The sequence below is a fragment of the Microcaecilia unicolor genome, chromosome 8 (genome assembly GCF_901765095.1).
Source record: "Microcaecilia unicolor chromosome 8, aMicUni1.1, whole genome shotgun sequence".
NCBI classification, from domain to species: Eukaryota; Metazoa; Chordata; class Amphibia; order Gymnophiona; family Siphonopidae; genus Microcaecilia; species Microcaecilia unicolor.
This window is the reverse complement of record NC_044038.1, coordinates 115,734,922-115,755,057: the sequence shown is the minus strand read 5'-3', so window position 1 is coordinate 115,755,057 and position 20,136 is coordinate 115,734,922. Positions and strand designations below refer to the sequence as shown.

At 44.8% G+C, this 20,136-nt stretch overlaps 1 protein-coding gene across 2 annotated transcripts in view; it reads right to left on the bottom strand.

Moving 5' to 3' along the window:
* The window catches only part of HMMR (hyaluronan mediated motility receptor), a 731,570-nt gene that overhangs the window by 657,408 nt on the left and 54,026 nt on the right, over positions 1-20,136 (bottom strand). For both annotated transcript variants that reach the window (XM_030213533.1, XM_030213534.1), the window contains exon 3: positions 6,444-6,541. In XM_030213533.1, the coding sequence (XP_030069393.1) occupies positions 6,444-6,541 (98 nt within the window). The remainder of the gene's footprint in view (positions 1-6,443; positions 6,542-20,136) is intronic.

Below are 20,136 nucleotides of genomic sequence, written 5' to 3'. Positions count from 1 at the left end.
ATCATGTCACCCCAGTTTCTCCTTTCCTCCAAGGTATACATGTTCAGCTCGACAAGTTTCTCCTTGTACGGTTTGCAACGCAAATCCCATACAATTTTTGTAGCTTTTCTTTGCATCGCTTCCAGTCTTTTTACATCTTTAGCAAGACACAATACTCCAAGTGGGGCCTCAACACCTCCTTTCTTCTGTTGGTTCCTTCTGGCCATGGCCGTCACCTTGTCACATTGTTTAGTCACCTTCAGACTGATTGGTTGACTTGATAAGTTTAAAGAGCTTGAGTGAAACGTCACTACAGAAGCATTGCGCATACATCGGCGTCCGGTCGGTACAAGGTTAGAAGCTGTTGAGTCTTGCCACAGGTCAGCCGGAAAGCTATATTGAAAGACTCTTGTTTAGGATTATTTATTCATTTATGAGACTAAGCCATATAGTTACCTAACTGAAATTTACTTTATGTGACTAGATACTAACATGGTTCCCCTGAGGACGCTTATGAGCGAAACATGCCAGCATGTAGGGAACCGGCGATAATAAGACACCGAGTGCTGGACTTCAATCCCGGTTTTAGGGAGAAGTGCATACTATGATCGAGTTTTTAGTCACACCACGAATGGGGATCCCCACACGACGTTAATTCAACTATGACCACAATCATTCCTGGAGAGCTAAGTAGAACTGTTTACAGGCTTTTTCAGTTTCTCATACCATTGTGATTATAACAGCTTGAAAGATCAGACAATAACACTAGGAAAGGAAGTTTGGAGAGCTATGATGTTATAAGGGATTCATAGCGGTAATATACTGCAAGTCAGTCCTGTGGGACACACCCCCTCCACTGAGCACTATCCGCATATTAAAAAGAAAAAAAAAAGTAGATGTTCACATTAGACACCATATATTTTAGGATTATTTTAGGTTTGTTTAGAAGGTTTCTTATTCAATTTTAACTGCCAGACCCTCGACCATTCTTCTAACTTTTGGAGATCCCTTCTCATTGTTTCTACTCCCTCCAGGGTATCCACTCTATTGGCTATTTTCGTGTCATCCGCAAAAAGGCAAACCTTTCCTTACAACCCTTCAGCAATCTCTCTCACAAATATATTAAGCAGAATCGGCCTCAAAACCGACCCCCTGAGAACTCCACTGCTCACCTTCCTTTCCTCCGAGCAGATTCCCTTTACCACCACCCTCTGCCACCTGTCAGTCAACCAGCTTCCTATCCACCACTTTTGATTCTAAGTTCAGCCCTTTCAGCTTATTCATGCCTCTGTGGGGGTCCATATCAAAGGCTTTGCTGAAATCCAAGTAGATTACATCTAGCACATGCCCTTCATCCAGTTCTTTGGTCATCCAGTTCTTTGGTCACCCAGTCAAAAAAGTCAGTAAGATTTGTTTGGCAGAATTTTCCTTTGGTAAAGTCATGTTGCCTCGGGTCTTGTAATCAGTTGGCTTCTAGAAAGTTAGCTATCCATTCTTTCAGCAGCAACTCCATTATTTTTCCAACCACTGATGTGAGACTTACCGGTCTGTAGTTTTTCACTTCTTCCCAGTCTCCAAATTTCATGAATAGCAACCACATCCGCTCGTCTCCAATTCAGGAGAACCTCTCCCGTCTCTAAAGATCAATTAAATATTTAAGAGGTCACACCAGGAGCTCTCTGAGTTCCCTCAGTATCCTGGGATGTATCCCATCCGGCCCCATAGCTTTTGCCACCTTTAGATTCTCAAGCTGTTTATAAACTCTTTCTTCCGTAAACGGCGCAGTATCCACTCTATTTCCAGATGTTACCTCAGCAGCAAACCATGGTCCTTCTGCAGGATTTTCCTCTGTAAAGATCAAAGTAATTGTTTATCTCCACATAGCCCCTCATTATCTTTGTCTTGCAAATCCATTCCTATTTTTTCTCCTTTCTCCAATATATCTGAAAAAGATCTTGTCACCTCTTTACATCTTTAGCCATTTTTTCTTCTGCATGCGCTTTCACTAGCCGTATTTTCCTCTTCATTTCTTTAAGTTTAATCAGATAATCTTTTCAGTAATCTTCTTGTTGCTTTCTTTTCCATTGCTTGAACAAAGCCTTTTTTGCTCTTATTTTTTCAGCTACTTGTTTGGAGAACCATATAGGCTTCCTGTTCCTCTTGGTTTTGGTTAGTTTACTTTCCTCACGTAAAGATCAGTTGCCATATTTATAGCAACCTTTAGCTTTAACCACTGATTTTCCACTTCTCCTACGCTAAGAACGCCTTCTCAAGGTATTCCCCCATTTTATCAAAATTAGTATGTCTGAAATCCAGTAATTTGAGTTTTGTGCGTCCGCACTCCACCTTTGCCCATCAAACCATAATCGTGTGATAATCACTATTAGATAGGTGGGCACTCACCCAGATAATGGAAACACTTCCTCCATTGGTGAGCACTAGATCCAGCATTGACCCATCCCTCGTGGATTCAGTCACCATTTGTCTGAGCAAGGCACTTTGACAGGCACCCATAATCTCCCTACTTCTTTCCGATTCTGCAGATAGGATGTTCCAATCAACGTCAGACAAATTGAAATCTCCCAACAGTAGCACCTCCCCTTTCAAACCAATCTTTTGAACATCACCTATCAGATCCTTGTCTAACTTCTCCATTTTTGCCGGAGGTCTGTAGATAACCCCAAGTATGGATGCAGGTTCCATCTTCTCTTTCCAGGATGATCCATAAAGCTTCTTCCTTTTCCCAGGTTCCCTGCATTTCAGCCACTCTGATATTGTCTCTCGCATACAGCGCCACTCCTCACCTCTTCAGCCCTCTCTAGCCTTCCTAAAAAGATTATAGCCCAGTATGGTCACATCCCATTCACGGGAATCGTTGAACCACGTCTCTGTAACAACAACAATATCCAAGTTTTCTTCAAACATTAGGGCTTGCAAGTCTTGAAACCTTTTTTCCTAGACTACAAGCATTTGTGCGCATTGCTTTTCATGTGCTTAGTGAGTTTAGGTGCTTTTCTATATTTAGTCAACCTTTCTCTTTGCCATCAGGTTTATTCTGGGGGTGACTTTCTGAATTCCCTTGTTTCCCTTTATCATCCCCACCCTCTAGTTTAAATGTCTAGAAACATAATGTCTGAATTTCTCCCCAAGGATCCTTTTTCCTGTCACAGAAAATGTAGCCCATTATTACAGTACAGCCTGTTATTCCTCCACGTATTACTCCATACGCCTATGTATCTAAAACCTTCTTCTTTATACCAAGACTCGGGCCACTTATTGAATCCCACTGTTTTGTGTAGTCTTTCCTCTCCCTTCCCCCTTGTAGGAACTACTTCAGAAAAAGCCAAAGTCCGGACCAAAGATTTCAGTCCTTCCCCAAGCTTTTGGAACACTCTCTGTGCTGTAAACTTCCTATTGTTGGCCAGGTCATTTGTCCCCAGGTGAATTACATCAGTATTTGAAGCTTTGCTCTCTTTCCTGCTCACTGTCTAAAGAGCCTATAGACCAATTCAGGGCTTCAGGATAGGGGAGGCACTGCCATCCTAAGCACAAGAAAATACAAATATGCAAAAAGACAAACCAAAAGGTCATACTACAAAACCAAAATAGGTCCAGACTACAAAGATACACATAAACTCTTCCAACTAGTGAACAAACTACTAGATACCACACCTGTTACCACAACCAACATAGACACCCCTTCAGCAGACAACCTTGCTAAACACTTAAATGAGAAAATTATAAAGCTACAAAGCACGCTACCACTTATTACCACTGACCACGAAAAATTTATTGACTGACTGGACCCAATCCCCGATGAATACCCAGCAGACCGAATCTGGACAAACTTCAATTTACTTACCGACAAAACAGTCACCCAAGCGATCAACAAGTTCACCAAATCCCACTGCAAATTGGACACATGCCCCAACAACCTAATAAAATCCGCCCCTCAACGCTTCGTAACAGCCCTCACGTCACACTTAAATTACATGTTTCAACATGGAATCTTTCCTAAGGACAAAGGAAACATACTACTTAACCCAATACCTAAAGATTCAAAGAAAAAAGCAAACAACCAACTACCGCCTGGTAGCATCCATCTCTCTGGAAGTCAAGCTAACGGAAAGCATGGTAACCAAGCAACTTACCGACTACTTAAACAAATTCTCAATACTACATGAATCACAATCAGAATTTCGATCCAACCACAGCACTGAAACAATACTAATCACTCTCCTAACCAAATTCAAACAAGCAACTGCAACTGGCAACAGCATACTTCTCCTACAATTTGACATGTCCAGCGCGTTCGACATAGTAAACCATAAAATACTACTAAACATCCTAGAATACTTTGGGATTGGAGGATGCGTACTCAGTTGGAGAAGGGCTTCCTAACTGCAACAACATACCAAGTAATATCAAACTCGAACACATCATCACCATGGAAACCAGAATGTGGAGTACTCCAAGGATCACCACTTTCACCGACCCTATTCAACCTAGTGATGACACCTCTAGCCAAATCGCTATCCAACCAAGGCCTTAATCCCTACATCTATGCAGACGATGTCACGATCTATATCCCGTTCAAACACAATCTAACAGAAATCACTAATGAAATCAAACATAGCCTCCAAATCATGAATTCATGGGCGGATGCATTTCAATTAAAACAATGCAGAAAAAACACAATGTCTCATCCTCTCATCACAATACAACACAAACAAACCCACCACTATAAACACCCCAGACTACACCCTTCCTATATCAGATAGCCTGAAAACTCTCGGAGTCACAATCGACCGCAATCTCACACTAGAAAGCCACGCGAAAAATACAACAAAGAAAATGTTCCACTCAATGTGGAAACTCAAAAGAGTAAAACCTTTCTTTCCAAGGGAAATATTCCGCAGCCTGATACAATCAATGGTACTAAGCCACCCAAATTACTGCAATGAAATTTATGCCGGATGCAAAGAACAAATCATTAAGAAACTCCAAACTGCCCAAAGCACAGCGGCTAGACTCATATTTGGAAAAACAAAATACGAAAGTGCCAAACCACCAAGAGAAAAACTACACTGGCTCCCACTTAAAGAACATATTGCGTTCAAAATTTGCAGCCTAGCTCATAAACTTATTCACAGTGAGGCCCCGGCCTACATGTCAGACCTCATAGACCTACGAACCAGGAACACAAAAAGGTCAGCACGCACATTCCTGAATCTCCACTACCCCAGTTGCAAAGAACTAAAACATAAATCAACATATGCATCCAGCTTCTCATACATAAGCACCCAACTATGGAAAGCACTACCAAACGTCATAAAAACAATGCATAACCTAACTAACTTCCGAAAATCACTAAAAACAAACCTGTTCAAAAAGGCATACCACAATGATCCAACCTAAATACCAGACAACAAAACTTATACCGAAACTGGACAAAACCGAACTCCCTACACTTGACTGCCTCATTTATCTCTAATGAACGTTAAACACAATTCCACTTTATTTTTCATTTGGAAATGAACTCTTTATACCTGACTGCTTAATCTAATCTGTCACCTATGAACTTTAATGCAAGACCACTTTGTACTTCTCATTCCAGAAATGGCGATTGCCATTACGGCATAATGTAAGCCACATTGAGCCTGCAAATAGGTGGGAAAATGTGGAATACAAATGCAACAAATAAACAAACAAACAAAAACTCAGAGATGGTCTGCAGTCCACAGACTGATGGTCTGCATTCTAAGGACTTAGGCCTTCTGCCTGTTGCACCAGTCTGATCTGCACCATCTGCTAGAGGCAGAGAAAATACTCAGCTGCTCCAGACTGCACCACTAATATTGATGTCACTGAATATTCACATTTTTTGTACCTCCAATATGCTGGTATGGGGACAACCCATTGGTCAAGATGGGTCTAGCAGGATAACTTTATGCCTGAAAAAAAATGCGCATTCCTTAAGTCCTGATCCAAAGTGGTTTAAGTTCCAGTGTGCTAATTTTTTTTTTAATGGGTGGAGGATGAAAAGGAGAAAACGAGCAAAGTTATGACAAATAAAAACAGCTCTAAACCCTAGAAAAAGATCCACTCTCCCCATCTCCCACCACCAAAATCCCAATGCTCAATGGCACATTGGAGATGGGCAAGTAGTCTGGAAGGAGGTAAAGAACTTTCTACCTGCCAGCTAGCTTTGGCTAGTGCCCACTTCAAGGTCTGGGAGTGGGGGAGAGTGCCTTTTCCCCAGCCTAATTTGGTCTATTCACTTTGGGCAGATCTACCCAAAAACACGACATGCGAAATGCATACAAAATGTATTCAACATGCTGTTCACTATGAATATCCTAGAATTCAGACCCATTTGTGGCCTTCAAAGAATGGGAGGTATAAAGTGTTCAATGCAGTTAACATAAAAATTGGTGTATTCAATAACCCATAAGAAATCTTACTGTTGAACCAAGAGATGCACGTTTGCGAATACATGTTGGTGACGACGGTGCCTTCTCACTCTCTCCCTGTTGTAGGGCACTGCTGCACACAACTCCTTCTGAAGAAAAGAAATATTAAAATTCAAGGGCTATGAAAGCAATTATGGAATGCATTCTAGAAATGTTTAGATAATAGTACTTTCAAGTCATGAAGTAGAGTTTCCCCAAAGAAGAAAATAAAATCCCAAACTCTATACAAATGCTATTATCATCCCTTTACTTATAACCACAAACCATCATGGTTTACTTTTGTTTCAGCTTTGTTTCATAACTGTATTGAATGGTGTAGATTAGAGGTATCCAACATTGGCCCTTGCCGTCAAGTTTTCAGGATTTCCCCAATTAAGATGCATGATATTTGTATGCACTGCCTCCATTGCATGCAAATAGTTGTATGCATATTCATTATGGAAATCCTGAAAAAACTGGGCAAGGACTGACAATGAACACCCTTGATGTAGATCCTAAATCAGTATTTTGAGAAAGTACTTTTATCTACTGAAATGCTACACAAAACACAGCATACCCTTTTATGACAAGATGGTTTAAAGGTGAAGTTCATTCACACCTGTTAAATTTCCTCTTTGAGGTCTGCTAGACCAGTCCTGATCAACTGGTTGAGATCCTACCAACAGATACAGGTAAAGAGATACTAAACGTATTAGTGACATCAGCAGCTTAAGGGCCAGTGGAACCTGAATTCTCCAGTATGACTCTGCAAAGCAGAAATGGGTCTATTTTGCTACACATCAATTTAGTGCCCCATCAATACCAACCATTATAAGGTGAACTCACAAAGTCATTTGAACTATAGAGAGATATGGAGAGCTAGGCTCAGAAATGTATACCCTGTAAGCCACAGTCTTGGTCTAGCAGCACTCAAAAAGAAAAATCAACAGGTATGAATAAATTTCCTATTATCCTATTAGACCAGTACAGACCAACGGAATATTCAAAAGCAGTAACTTATTGGGTTGGGAAAACAAGCCCTCTCTGAATCACTGTTCTATTGAAGGCCGCAAGGATGTTCATGAAATGGTCAATCTTGTAGAGCTTCATAATGGAATGCAGAAAAGATCGCATCGTTACTTTGTAGATGTCCTCTGGCACAGTCACCTAGACCTCTACCCAAGAGGCCATCACGCTATTGATGACAGAGGCTACATGCTTTTTATGTAGACCCTGACATAGCATGAAGGGAGACACATGAAAGGAAAGTCTCTTCATGCCTACAGGATGTTCCTGCCAAGATGCTTCTGGTTGTTTTTGCTGTGAAACAGCTGATTTACAAGGAATGGGAAGACTCCTTTGGCAAGAATGTAGGTACTGTCCAAAGGGACACCACCTGATCTATAAAGGACAGGTAGAGGTCACTGCAGGACAAGGTCTGCTATTCAGATAACCTCCTGACTGAACAAACAGCCACCAAAAATACCATTTTCAGGGAAAATCTCTTTCACTAAGGCTACTTGAAAAGGCTCAAATGGAGCATGGGAGACAATAGGCTGGAATTGAAGCCTAATCTACTTCACCTTGCACAAAAAAGCAATATCCACCTTGCAAACAAGTAACTCATTTTTCACTGGGACAGACACACACTAAAGCCACTACCTGCACCTTCAAGGAGCCGAAAGCCAAACCATCAGCCCTGCTCTAGACCTTTCTGCGAGAACTCCAGGATCAGTGACTTGCACTCACTAGGGTGAAATTTATGCTTTGTGCACAAATGCTTAAACACCCACCAGACCCAGACATACACCAAGGACATGACTGTCTCCAGGCTCTTATCAGCATGGAAATGACAGAGGTTGAAAGGCCACTGTTCCTTAGGAACTGCCTTTCAAGGGACAGATCGTAAGCCAGAAGAGGGTAGGGGTGAAGTTCGGGTCCTCCATGACAGAGACGTGATCTTGAGGTAATAAAAAGGGGAAGGCCAGCCACGTGGTGAACTAGATCAGACTACTAAGGACAGCAGGGCCATTCCAGGGCATAAATACATAAGTAATGCCACACTGGGAAAAGACCAAGGGTCCATCGAGCTCAACATCCTGTCCACGATAGAGGCCAATCCAGGCCAAGGGCACCTGGCAAGCTTCCCAAATGTACAAGCATTCTATACATGTTATTCCCGGAATTATGGATTTTTCCCAAGTCCATTTAGTAGTGGTTTATGTACTTGTTCTTTAGGAAACCGTCTAACCCCTTTTTAAACTCTGCTAAGCTAACCGCCTTCACCACGTTGTCCGGCAACAAATTCCAGAGTTTAATTACGCGTTGGGTGAAGACAAATTTTCTCCGATTTGTTTTAAATTTACTACACTGTAGTTTCATCGCATGCCCCCTAGTCCTAGTATTTTTGGAAGGCGTGAACAGACGCTTCACATCCACCTGTTCCACTCCACTCATTATTTTATATACCTCTATCATGTCTCCCCTCAGCCGTCTTCAAGCTGAAAAGCCTTAGCCTCCTTAGTTTTTCTTCATAGGGAAGTCGTCCCATCCCCGCTATCATTTTAGTCGCCCTTCGCTGCACCTTTTCCAATTCTAATACATCTTTCTTGAGATGCAGCGACCAGAATTGAACACAATACTCAAGGTGCGGTCGCACCATGGAGCGATACAATGGCATTATAACATCCTCACACCTGTTTTACATACCTTTCCTAATAATACCCAACATTCTATTTGCTTTCCAAGCCACAGCAGCAAACAGAGCAGAAGGTTTCAGTGTATTATCGACGACGACACCCAGATCCCTTTCTTGGTCCGTAACACCTAATGTGGAACCTTGCATGACGTAGCTATAATTCGGGTTCTTTTTCCCCACATGCATCACATTGCACTTGCTCACATTAAACGTCATCTGCCATTTAGCCGCCCAGTCTCGTAAGGTCCTCCTGTAATTTTTCACAATCCTGTCGCGAGTTAACAACTTTGAATAACTTTGTGTCATCAGCAAATTTAATTACCTCACTAGTTACTCCCATCTCTAAATCATTTATAAATATATTAAAAAGCAGCGGTCCTAACACAGACCCCTGAGGAACCCCACTAACTACCCTTCTCCATTGTGAATACTACCCATTTAACCCCACTCTGTGTTTCCTATCCTTCAACCAGTTTTTAATCCACAATAGGACATTTCCTCCTATCCCATGACCCTCCAATTTCCTCTGCAACCTTTCATGAAGTACCTTGTTAAACGCCTTTTGAAAATCCAGAAACATGATATCAACCAACTCCCCTTTGTCCACATGTTTGTTTACTCCTTCAAAGAATTGAAGTAAATTGGTCAGGCAAGATTTCCCCACACAAAAGCCGTACTGACTTGGTCTCAGTAATCCATGTCCTTGGATGTGCTCTGTAATTTTGTTTTTCATAATAGCCTCTACCATTTTCCCCGGCACCGACGTTAGACTCACCGGTTTGTAATTTCCCGGATCTCCTCTGGAACCTTTTTTAAAAATCAGCATTACATTGGCCACCCTCCAATCTTCCGGTACCACGCTTGATTTTAAGGATAAATTGCATATCACTAACAGTAGCTCCGCAAGCTTATTTTTCAATTCTATCAGTACTCTAGGATGAATACCATCCGGTCCAGGAGATTTGCTACTCTTCAGTTTGCTGAACTGCCCCACTACGTCCTCCAGGTTTACCGTGAAGTCAGTAAGTTTCTCCGACTCATCCGCTTGAAATACTATTTCCGACACCGGTATCCAACCCAAATCTTCCTCGGTGAAGACCGAAGCAAAGAATTCATTCAATCTCTCTGCTATGTCTTTATCTTCCTTGATCGCCCCCCGTCTGAAAATAACAAGAAGCAGCATAAGGAGTGTCAAAGCAAATGCAAGGTGCAGATAAGGAAGGCCAAGAGGGATTACGAAAAAAAGATAGCATTAGAGGCAAAAAAACATAGTAAATTTTTTTTTCGGTATATTAAAAGCAGGAAGCCGGCAAAAGAATCGGTTGGGCCGCTGGATGACGGAGGGGTAAAAGGGGCGATCAAGGAAGATAAAGACATAGCGGAGAGACTGAATGAATTCTTTGCTTCGTCTTCACCGAGGAAGATTTGGGTGGGATACCGGTGTCGGAAATGGTATTTCAAGCGGACGAGTCGGAGAAACTTACTGACTTCACGGTAAACCTGAAGGACGTAATGGGGCAGTTCAGCAAACTGAAGAGTAGCAAATCTCCTGGACCGGATGGTATTCATCCTAGAGTACTGATAGAATTGAAAAATGAGCTTGCGGAGCTACTGCTAGTGATATGCAACTTATCCTGGAGGGTGGCCAAGGTAACGCCGATTTTTAAAAAAGGCTCCAGGGGAGATCCGGGAAATTATAGACCGGTGAGTCTGACGTCAGTGCCGGGGAAAATGGTAGAGGCTATTATTAAAAACAAAATTACAGAGCACATCCGAGGACATGGATTACGGAGACCGAGTCAGCACGGCTTTTGTGTGGGGAAATCTTGCCTGACCAATTTACTTCAATTCTTTGAAGGAGTAAACAAACATGTGGACAAAGGGGAACCGGTTGATATTGTGTATCTGGATTTTCAAAAGGCGTTTGACAAGGTACCTCATGAAAGGCTACAGAGGAAATTGGAGGGTCATGGGATAGGAGGAAATGTCCTATTGTGGATTAAAAACTGGTTGAAGGATAGGAAACAGAGAGTGGGGTTAAATGGGTAGTATTCACAATGGGGAAGGGTAGTTAGTGGGGTTCCTCAGGGGTCTGTGCTAGGACCGCTGCTTTTTAATATATTTATAAATGATTTAGAGATGGGAGTAACTAGCGAGGTAATTAAATTTGCTGATGACACAAAGTTATTCAAAGTTGTTAAATCGCGACAGGATTGTGAAAAATTACAAGAGGACCTTACGAAACTGGGAGACTGGGCGGCTAAATGGCAGATGACGTTTAATGTGAGCAAGTGCAAGGTGATGCATGTGGGAATAAAGAACCCGAATTATAGCTACGTCATGCAAGGTTCCACGTTAGGAGTTACGGACCAAGAAAGGGATCTAGGTGTCGTTGTCGATAATACGCTGAAACCTTCTGCTCAGTGTGCTGCTGCGGCTAGGAAAGCGAATAGAATGTTGGGTATTATTAGGAAAGGTGTGGAAAACAGGTGTGAGGATGTTATAATGCCGTTGTATCGCTCCATGGTGCGACCGCACCTTGAGTATTGTGTTCAATTCTGGTCGCCGCATCTCAAGAAAGATATATTAGAATTGGAAAAGGTGCAGCGAAGGGCGACTAAAATGATAGCGGGGATGGGACGACTTCCCTATGAAGAAAGATTAAGGAAGCTAGGGCTATTCAGCTTGGAGAAGAGACGGCTGAGGGGAGACATGATAGAGGTATATAAAATAATGAGTGGAGTGGAACAGGTGGATGTGAAGCGTCTGTTCACGCTTTCCAAAAATACTAGGACTAGGGGGCATGCGATGAAACTACAGTGTAGTAAATTTAAAACAAATCGGAGAAATTTTTCTTCACCCAACGTATAATTAAACTCTGGAATTTGTTGCCGGAGAAAGTGGTGAAGGCGGTTAGCTTAGCAGAGTTTAAAAGAGGTTGGACGGTTTCCTAAAGGACGAGTCCATAAACCGCTACTAAATGGACTTGGGAAAAATCCACAATCCCAGGAACAACATGTATAGAATGTTTGTACGTTTAGGAAGCTTGCCAGGTGCCCTTGGCCTGGATTGGCCGCTGTCGTGGACAGAATGCTGGGCTCGATGGACCCTTGGTCTTTTCCCAGTATGGCATTACTTATGTACCCCTCGGTCATCCAGCGGCCCAACCGATTCTTCTGCCGGCTTCCTGCTTTTCATATACCGAAAAAACGTTTTGCTATGTTTTTTTGCCTCTAATGCTATCTTTTTTTTCGTAATCCCTCTTGGCCTTATCTGTGCCTTGCATTTGCTTTGACACTCCTTATGCTGCTTCTTGTTATTTTCAGACGGTTCCTTCTTCCATTTTTTGAAGGCGTTTCTTTTAGCCCTAATAGCTTCCTTCACCTCACTTGTTTTTTTTAAATTTATTTAAGTTTTGCAAATATATATAAGTATTTCAAACTTGTTAAGAAACTTGGTTAATTAAGATTTAACATCATAGGAAACAATCATAGTTACATTTTTCTACAATTAACCCAACATAAGTCCACATGGGGAGTTCAAGGTAAGGATTACGCTGAAGAATAAAGAACATATACTTAAAGAGAGTAAGCGGGCGTCTGCTTGATCCTATATATACTATCTCAAGCATTATTAATTATTGGAGGTTCTACTCCAACTACCCTTCTAGTTGTAATAAATGACTCAAGTTGGGAGGGATCATAAAACACAAATTTCTCAGAATGATAGTTAGCTAGACATTTGCACGGAAATTTAAGAAAAAAGGTTGCTCCCAATTGGATCCTTTCTTCTCAAGAAATCTTTTTCAACGTGCTTGCGTCTCCCTCGATACATCCGGATAGAAAGAAATTTTTTATCCCTTAAAAAGTTTCTCTCAGTTTTTATCAAACATTTTTAATATCCAAACTTTGTCCGGCAATAAAGCCACCGTCGCTACCAAAGTAGCTGGTACAGTTTGTTCAGTATCTGAGGTTTCTAATAAAGTCGTTACACCTATGGGTTGATTTTCTTGTAATTGTTGATTTCTAGAAGGCAGATAATAAACTTGCGCAAATGGGGATATATTCTCCGCCCCTATCTGAAGAATTTCCTTAAAATATATTTTTAACATCTCTCTTGGAGCAACAGAAGATAAATAAGGAAAATTTGTAAATCACAAATTATTGCTTCTAGAGTAATTTTCCAATATTTCTGTCTTTCTTCTTAAATTTGTTAAGTCTTTAAGCATAGTATTTTGTATTTCTTGAACTTGTTGACTATCTTTTGCTTGCTTTTCAACTTGTAAATTCAATTGTTTAACTTTCTCTTCTACCAAATCAACATCCTGTTTTATCTTCTGAATCTGGGGGATTAACGTTTTTCCCAAAGTCAACAATCAATGTCCAAAGATTATCTAATGTTACATGGAGGGGCATAATCGAACAAAAACGTCTATCTCCATGGGCGTTTATCTCCGAGAACGGGTCCGTGAAGGGGCGGACCGAACTGTATTTTCGCAAAAAAATAGACGTCCATGTTTTATTCGACAATTTGTGAGCTGGGTGTTTTTGTTTTTCAGCGATAATGGAAAATGAAAGCACCCAGCTCAAAACGAATAAATCCAAGGCATTTGTTCGTGGGAGGGGCCAGGATTCGTAGTGCACTGGTCCCCTCACATGCCAGGACACCAACCGGGCACCCTAGGGGGCACTTTTACAAAAACAAAAAAAAAGGTAAAAGAGCTCCCAGGTGCACAGCACCCTTCCCTTGTGTGTTGAGCCCCCCAAATCCCCCTCAAAACCCACTGCCCACAAGTCTACACCATTACTATAGCCCTAAGGGGTGAAGGGGGGCACCTACATGTGGGTACAGTGGGTTTGGGGGGTTGGACGACTAATAAGCATTAAGAAGCACAATTGTAACAGATAGGGGGGGAGGGATGGGCCTGGTTCCACCTGCCTGAAGTCCACTGCACCCCGTAACAACTGCTCCAGGGACCTGCATACTGCTGCCAGGGAGGTGGGTATGACATTTGATGGTGAAAATAAAAAGTTGTGAAACATCATTTTTTTGTGGTGGGAGGGGGTTAGTGACCACTGGGGGAGTCAGGGGAGGTCATCCCCGATTCCCTCTGTGGGTATTCTAGTCATTTAGGGCACTTTTTGGGGCCTTATTCGTGAAATATCAGGGTCCAGGAAAAGTGCCCTATATTCTAGCTACAAACGCATACTTTTTTTCCATTATCGGTGAAAGGCGCCCATCTCTGTTCGGGTGATAACCATGCCCCAGTCCCGCCTTCACCACGCCTCCGACACGCCCCCGTCAACTTTGTACGCTTCCGCGATGGAGTGCAGTTGAAAACGTCCAAGTTCGGCTTTCGATTATACCGCGTTATTCGTTTTTGTGAGATAAACGTCTATCTCCCGATTTAGGTCGGAACTTGGGCGTTTTTCTCGTTCGATTATAAGCAGAATAGTAACATAGTAGATGACGGCAGAAAAAGACCTGCACGGTCCATCCAGTCTGCCCAGCAAGATAAACTCATATGTGTATACCTTACCTTGATTTGTACCTGTCTTTTTCAGGGCACAGACCAAATAAGTCTGCCCAGCACTATCCCCTCCTCCCAACCATCAGCCCCGTCTCCCACCACCGGCTCTGGCACAGACCATATAAGTCTGCCCAACACTATTCCCCGCCTCCCACCACTGGCTCTGGCACAGACCGTATACGTCTGCCCAACACTATCCTCGCCTCCCAACCACCAACCCCCTCTTCCCCCCACCGGCTCCGCCACACAACTATTTTATATCTATTTTTATGTTTACCTGCTTTTATATTTGTTCTAATTGTTATATGATTGTTTCTTTTGTAGCCCCTGATGCAGCCCAGTGGGGAGAAACACGGCCTGTGTCGGGCTTGTTAATTTTTTATTGATCCATATCAATTAAATATTGTTTTCCACATACGTATCTGCTTTGTTTGGTGTCCATTTTGGAGTTTGCAGATCCATTTCTTGGACCACCTCCTGAAAAGGCCTGGACTGCTCCGGCGGGAGCTTGTCAACCAGGTCCGCCAGTTGCCGCACATTGTTCCGCATGTGGATGCTTGTGTAGAGCTGGTATGATTGGATCTTGGTCATGAGCATGGAAGAATGATAGGCCTTCGTCCCAAACAAGTCCAAAGTGCGAGACTCCCGCCCCGGGGGCGCCGAGGCGGTATCCCTCGAACTCTTGGCCCTCGAGAGCAGAGTCCACGATCACTGAGTCATATGGCAACTGAGGCCGCATCAACTCCGGGTCCGTGTGGACTCTATATTGGGACTCTGCTTTCTTGGGGATGGTGGGATTAGATAGGGGCTTCAACCAGTTCCAAAGCAGTGTCTCCCTCAGGACATTATGTAACGGTACCGTGGAAGACTCTCTAGGTGGTGATGGATAGTCAAGGACTTTGAGCATCTCAGCCCTCGTCTCATCCACGGTGACCACTGGGAAGGGAATGCTCACAGACAAGTCCCTGACAAAGGAGGCAAAGGAGAGGCTCTCTGGAGGAGAGAGCTTCCTCTCCGGTGAAGGCGTGGGGTCGGAGAGAAGACCCACAGACTCCTCGGAGGAGAAATATCTGGGATCCTCCTCCTCCCCCCACGAGGCCTCCTCCTCGGTGTCGGACATGAGCTCTCTGAGCTCAGTCCGCAACCGGGCCCGTCTCGACCCCGAGGAACCGCGTTCTCGATAATGGTGCCAAGAGGTGGACTCCCGCGCCAGCGGGGACAAAGCTCCCTCCATCAACGTCAACGGGGATTCCACCTGAGTGGCGATCGAGATCGTGTCGAAGACCACATCACAGGGCTAGAGCCAGCGGGCGCAAGCACCCCCGGTGCCGGTAGGGCCTGGCGCATCAGCCCCTCCATGATACCTGGAAGGATGGCTCGGAGACACTCGTCCAGGGCCGTTGTCGGGAGAGGCTGGGGAGCCGGTGTGAGCATCGGTGCTCGAAGCTGTCCGGGTCCAGGAGAGGGTACCGGGGTACCTGACGACCTGCGCATGACGACCTGCTCATTGACACCTCTTCAATAGAGGGGGAGCGCTCCTCCTGGCGTGGGTGCTTCTTAGGGATCGAATCTCTCGACGTCCCTGAGCTACCCAAGCCATGCGCCATGGGCGACCGATGACGGTGCTTCTTCACAAGCTTCTTCCAATGCCTGTCATCGGCGCTCCGTGGCATGGACGAGGAGGAGGTGGAGTCCCAGCGCCCTCTGGGTGTCGGATCCGACAGGGTTCGGTCCCAATGGCCCTGGGCGGCAGGACCAGCCGAAGCGGATTGCCCACTCGGCCGTTCACCGCCGCCATCGCTGGCAGGTCGTCGGGCCAAGGGAACCTGTACTCCTGGGATCAATGCCATGGTCGGCGCCGAAGACGTCGATACTGGTACCGATGCCGAAGATCCCGCTGCCGATGTCGAAGGGCCGGCGCAAGTTCCAAAAAGACGGTCCCGAAGAACTTGCCTCGCCACCTGTGTCCACTTTTTCAAGCTGAGACACAAGGTGCACGCTTTGGAATTATGCTCCAGCCCAAGGCACTGGAGGCACCAAGCGTGAGTACCGGACTGTGAGATTTGCCGGCCGCACCGACCACACTTTTTAAATCCGCTTGGGACCTTCGAGGACATCAACGGAAAAATTGCATCGGTGAAGTCAAAACCGTCGACGGTGGCGGTGAAAATGCCACAACGAAAAAGAAAAAGGGACGTGACGACGTGAAAAGAAAAGAGAAAACTCGACGGAAAGGAGACTTTTTTTTTAACACAATAAAACAAACGCGCGAACATGCGCACACTAGAAATAGTGGACAAGGCCGCGAAATGGGTTTTCCGGGGCTGACTAGGAGGGACGAAACTGCATCTCTCTCCAGCGCGGAAAAACAGAAACTGAGCAGGCGCGCACGGGCGAGAAGACGGCCGCACACGCACGGTGGGCGTGCCCCACGTGCGCTACCTCCCGCGAGACTTTTCTTCCGGTTCGTAGGGGCTGCCGTGGACGTCAACCCAGTCGTGAGAACAAGTAGCCTGCTTGTCCTCGGAGAACAACGCTTAACCACTTAGGCAGCCATGAAAGAAACGAGAAGCCCAAAATCAGTACTCACCACGAGGGGAGCAAGAGCGGCCCACACCATACAGGGCTGTATCACAGGTCTCCCAACAGATAAGGAGCTCCTCCCTGCAGCGATCCTGATGCTTGTGTGCAGTCAAAGCCGGCTGTCAATTAGTGCCTCAGAGGAATTTTTTTTTTTTTTTAATGGTTGGTGAGGAGGCAAAGCCAGAAAGCAGCACAGTCGGGAGATAGGGGAACTCGGGGGTGAGGCAAGGACCTGGAGACCAGGTATGCCCCTAAGGATGGCACCGATCAGCCAATCGCCCCCACTCTCAACTGGCAAAGGCCCAAGAAATGCCCCACAGAAGATGAATGCAGGAGCTGAAGACATGTCGTCCATCACCTGCTGGAGATAGAGATATACTGGCTACTGAAGGGGCTGCTTGTCTGGTATTTCTATCTTTAGTCTAGTTATCTCTATCTCCACCTGCTGGTAGATGGACACAACCCACCAGTTTCTGGATTCATCTGCTGCAGAGGATAAGGAAGGGTGCAGATAAGAGAGATTTAGCTAGTGAACAGAGTTCCCGGGGAAGAGTGTAGGGAGAGGTAAGAGTGGAGAGGTACTGAGGAGCTGAAGAGAGTAATGAAAGATAAGCCTTGGTCTGCAAACCCATCTGATTTCCAGTGCCATGTATTCCAGGTCTCCACTCAGGACCACCATCCTTGTGCCACCAGACCCAGGCATTATGCTCCACAATTTGTGAGCAGAGAGTCCAGATGGATCCCCTTGAGAAAATGGCAGGGGGTCCCACTACATCAAAAACCAGCACAAGGTCCAAGGGAAGGAAAGATGCACAATGAACTGTTGTGAACAAAGTACCCAACAAGACAGTAAGGCTTTCTGGAGAGGTATGCATGAGCCTTTATCCAAAAGAGTACCTCTACAGTTGCTGCCATTGAGCAGAAGAGCTGTAGGTTGTCCTTAGTTCCCACCTTTGGGACTAAAGCTTGTACATCAGCTCCACCAGAAGAAATACTGCCCCTTGAAGCAAAGTGAACTCCAAGGTACTTCAGCTCCTGCACATGTTGACCCAGTCCCAGGCACTCCAGTACACAAAACCACTTCTGTCAGCCATACCTACTGTTGAGTGCCTCCAAACTGGCCCGAAATCAGCCAGTCATCCAGTTACAGATGCACCCAGCTTCACTATTTGCAGGGAACCGTCGTCATCATCATTACGACTTTGGAAAAAAGATGCAGAGATCAATTACCAGGCTCAAATGGGAGTGCTCTGAACCAGCAGTGCATGTCCCACATAGAAATGCAGAAAGTTTGTGGGAAGTACTCGTCAGATCTGGGGAGGTTAAAAACTTGCTTGGCCTACCTGACAAAAGCTTTCACAAGGTCTCCATGTGGAAACATGGAACCTAGAGAGACACACTGACCCCCATAAGACCCAAGATGAATCTGGAGGGAGCCCCCTTATTCCTATTTCATAGTATCCAAGAAGTGTCCCTGCCACTTCTGAGGGGCTATCGGCTTCACTGCCCCCAGCACTACTTGTCCTTTTGAGAAGGGTACTGCAAGGGAAGACTGTAAAGGTGCTATAAATAGGTTCAGCAAACTCCAGGCATTACCCCTGGTGCACCGCTTCCACAACCTACTCACTGCTCAGAGCCAAATGGTGGAAATGAAAATCTGCTATCCACTTGTACCACCAAGAAGCCTGGCTGACCCTCATTGGGATCTCTCAGTTCCATGGAGGCCAGAATCCCTTGCACCCTCTAGGTACCTTGAAAGGGCACACCCTTCTGAGTCTTGGGAGCTGCAGGGAAAGTGAAGAAACACTTGTGAAAATGGTATCAGCCTCAATCCATTCAACCTAGACTTATCTCCTGGAGGAGCACAAGTGATTCTCAGGGAGAAGCTGGGGCCTGGCCTACCCCATATCTTCCACCACCAGCTCCAAGTCTTCAAAGAACAACTGGCCCCTAAAGGGCAGGTTACAGAGTTGTGCCTTGAGACAACATCAGCCACTCAGTGCGGCAGTCATCGATAAGCTACCACCAACTGATAAAACCAGGTTACGTGCCACCTTGGGGACTCTGGCTCTTTGAGGGGGCGGATGTCTTAAGTCTGTGCCAAGATCTGATTGTGAGACAAATTCTCAACCTGAAATCAAGGCTCCAGAGGAACCAACTGCAGGGATCCAATGATGGAAGAGGGGCCCTCCCACACCAGAGGTAAGGGCCTCTGCCAAGATCTTCCTAACGCTAATCATTAGTGTGCAGATATTTGGCCCTTGAAGGCCCCAGAGCACTTACAGTAGGCCCAGGTGGACATAGGAGCTTCCCTATTCCCCTGTACCAGCAGACCCACTGGCACCCTATTGATCTGAGACATGGAAGGACAGCAGCAACATGGCCCCATTCTTGCCAACGCAGCATGGCAGGGACAAGGAGGGAATCAAAATAATGCAGTCTCCCCAGGGCAGTCCCAAGACAACTAGCACGATAGGAGCTGGCAGTAGTGTGGTGCTGGCTGAGGAGCATACAGGGGCCTTGAGGCTGGTGCAAACAGCCTTCTCCCCACTGCCCCTTGGATCCACCAAGGAATACCTGCCCCGATGCTCTATGTTTATATGTTAAATTTAAAAAAAACAAAAAAAACAAAAAAAACTTATTCCCAAGTAATACAAGGGTCTAAGCAGAGTACAATAAAATAAAAAAGAACAGAAAACAGAAAAACGGACCACCAATAAATATAGGACAGCATTCATTCAGGGGCGGGGGGAAACAAACAAAACAAAAAAAAAACCCACACACAATAGCATTTCAAATCACTGACATGTCAGACTGACTCCAGCCAACGCACACCTTAACTAAAGGTGTATTTTTTTTTTTTTTTATTTATAAATGTTTCAATACTTTCAACA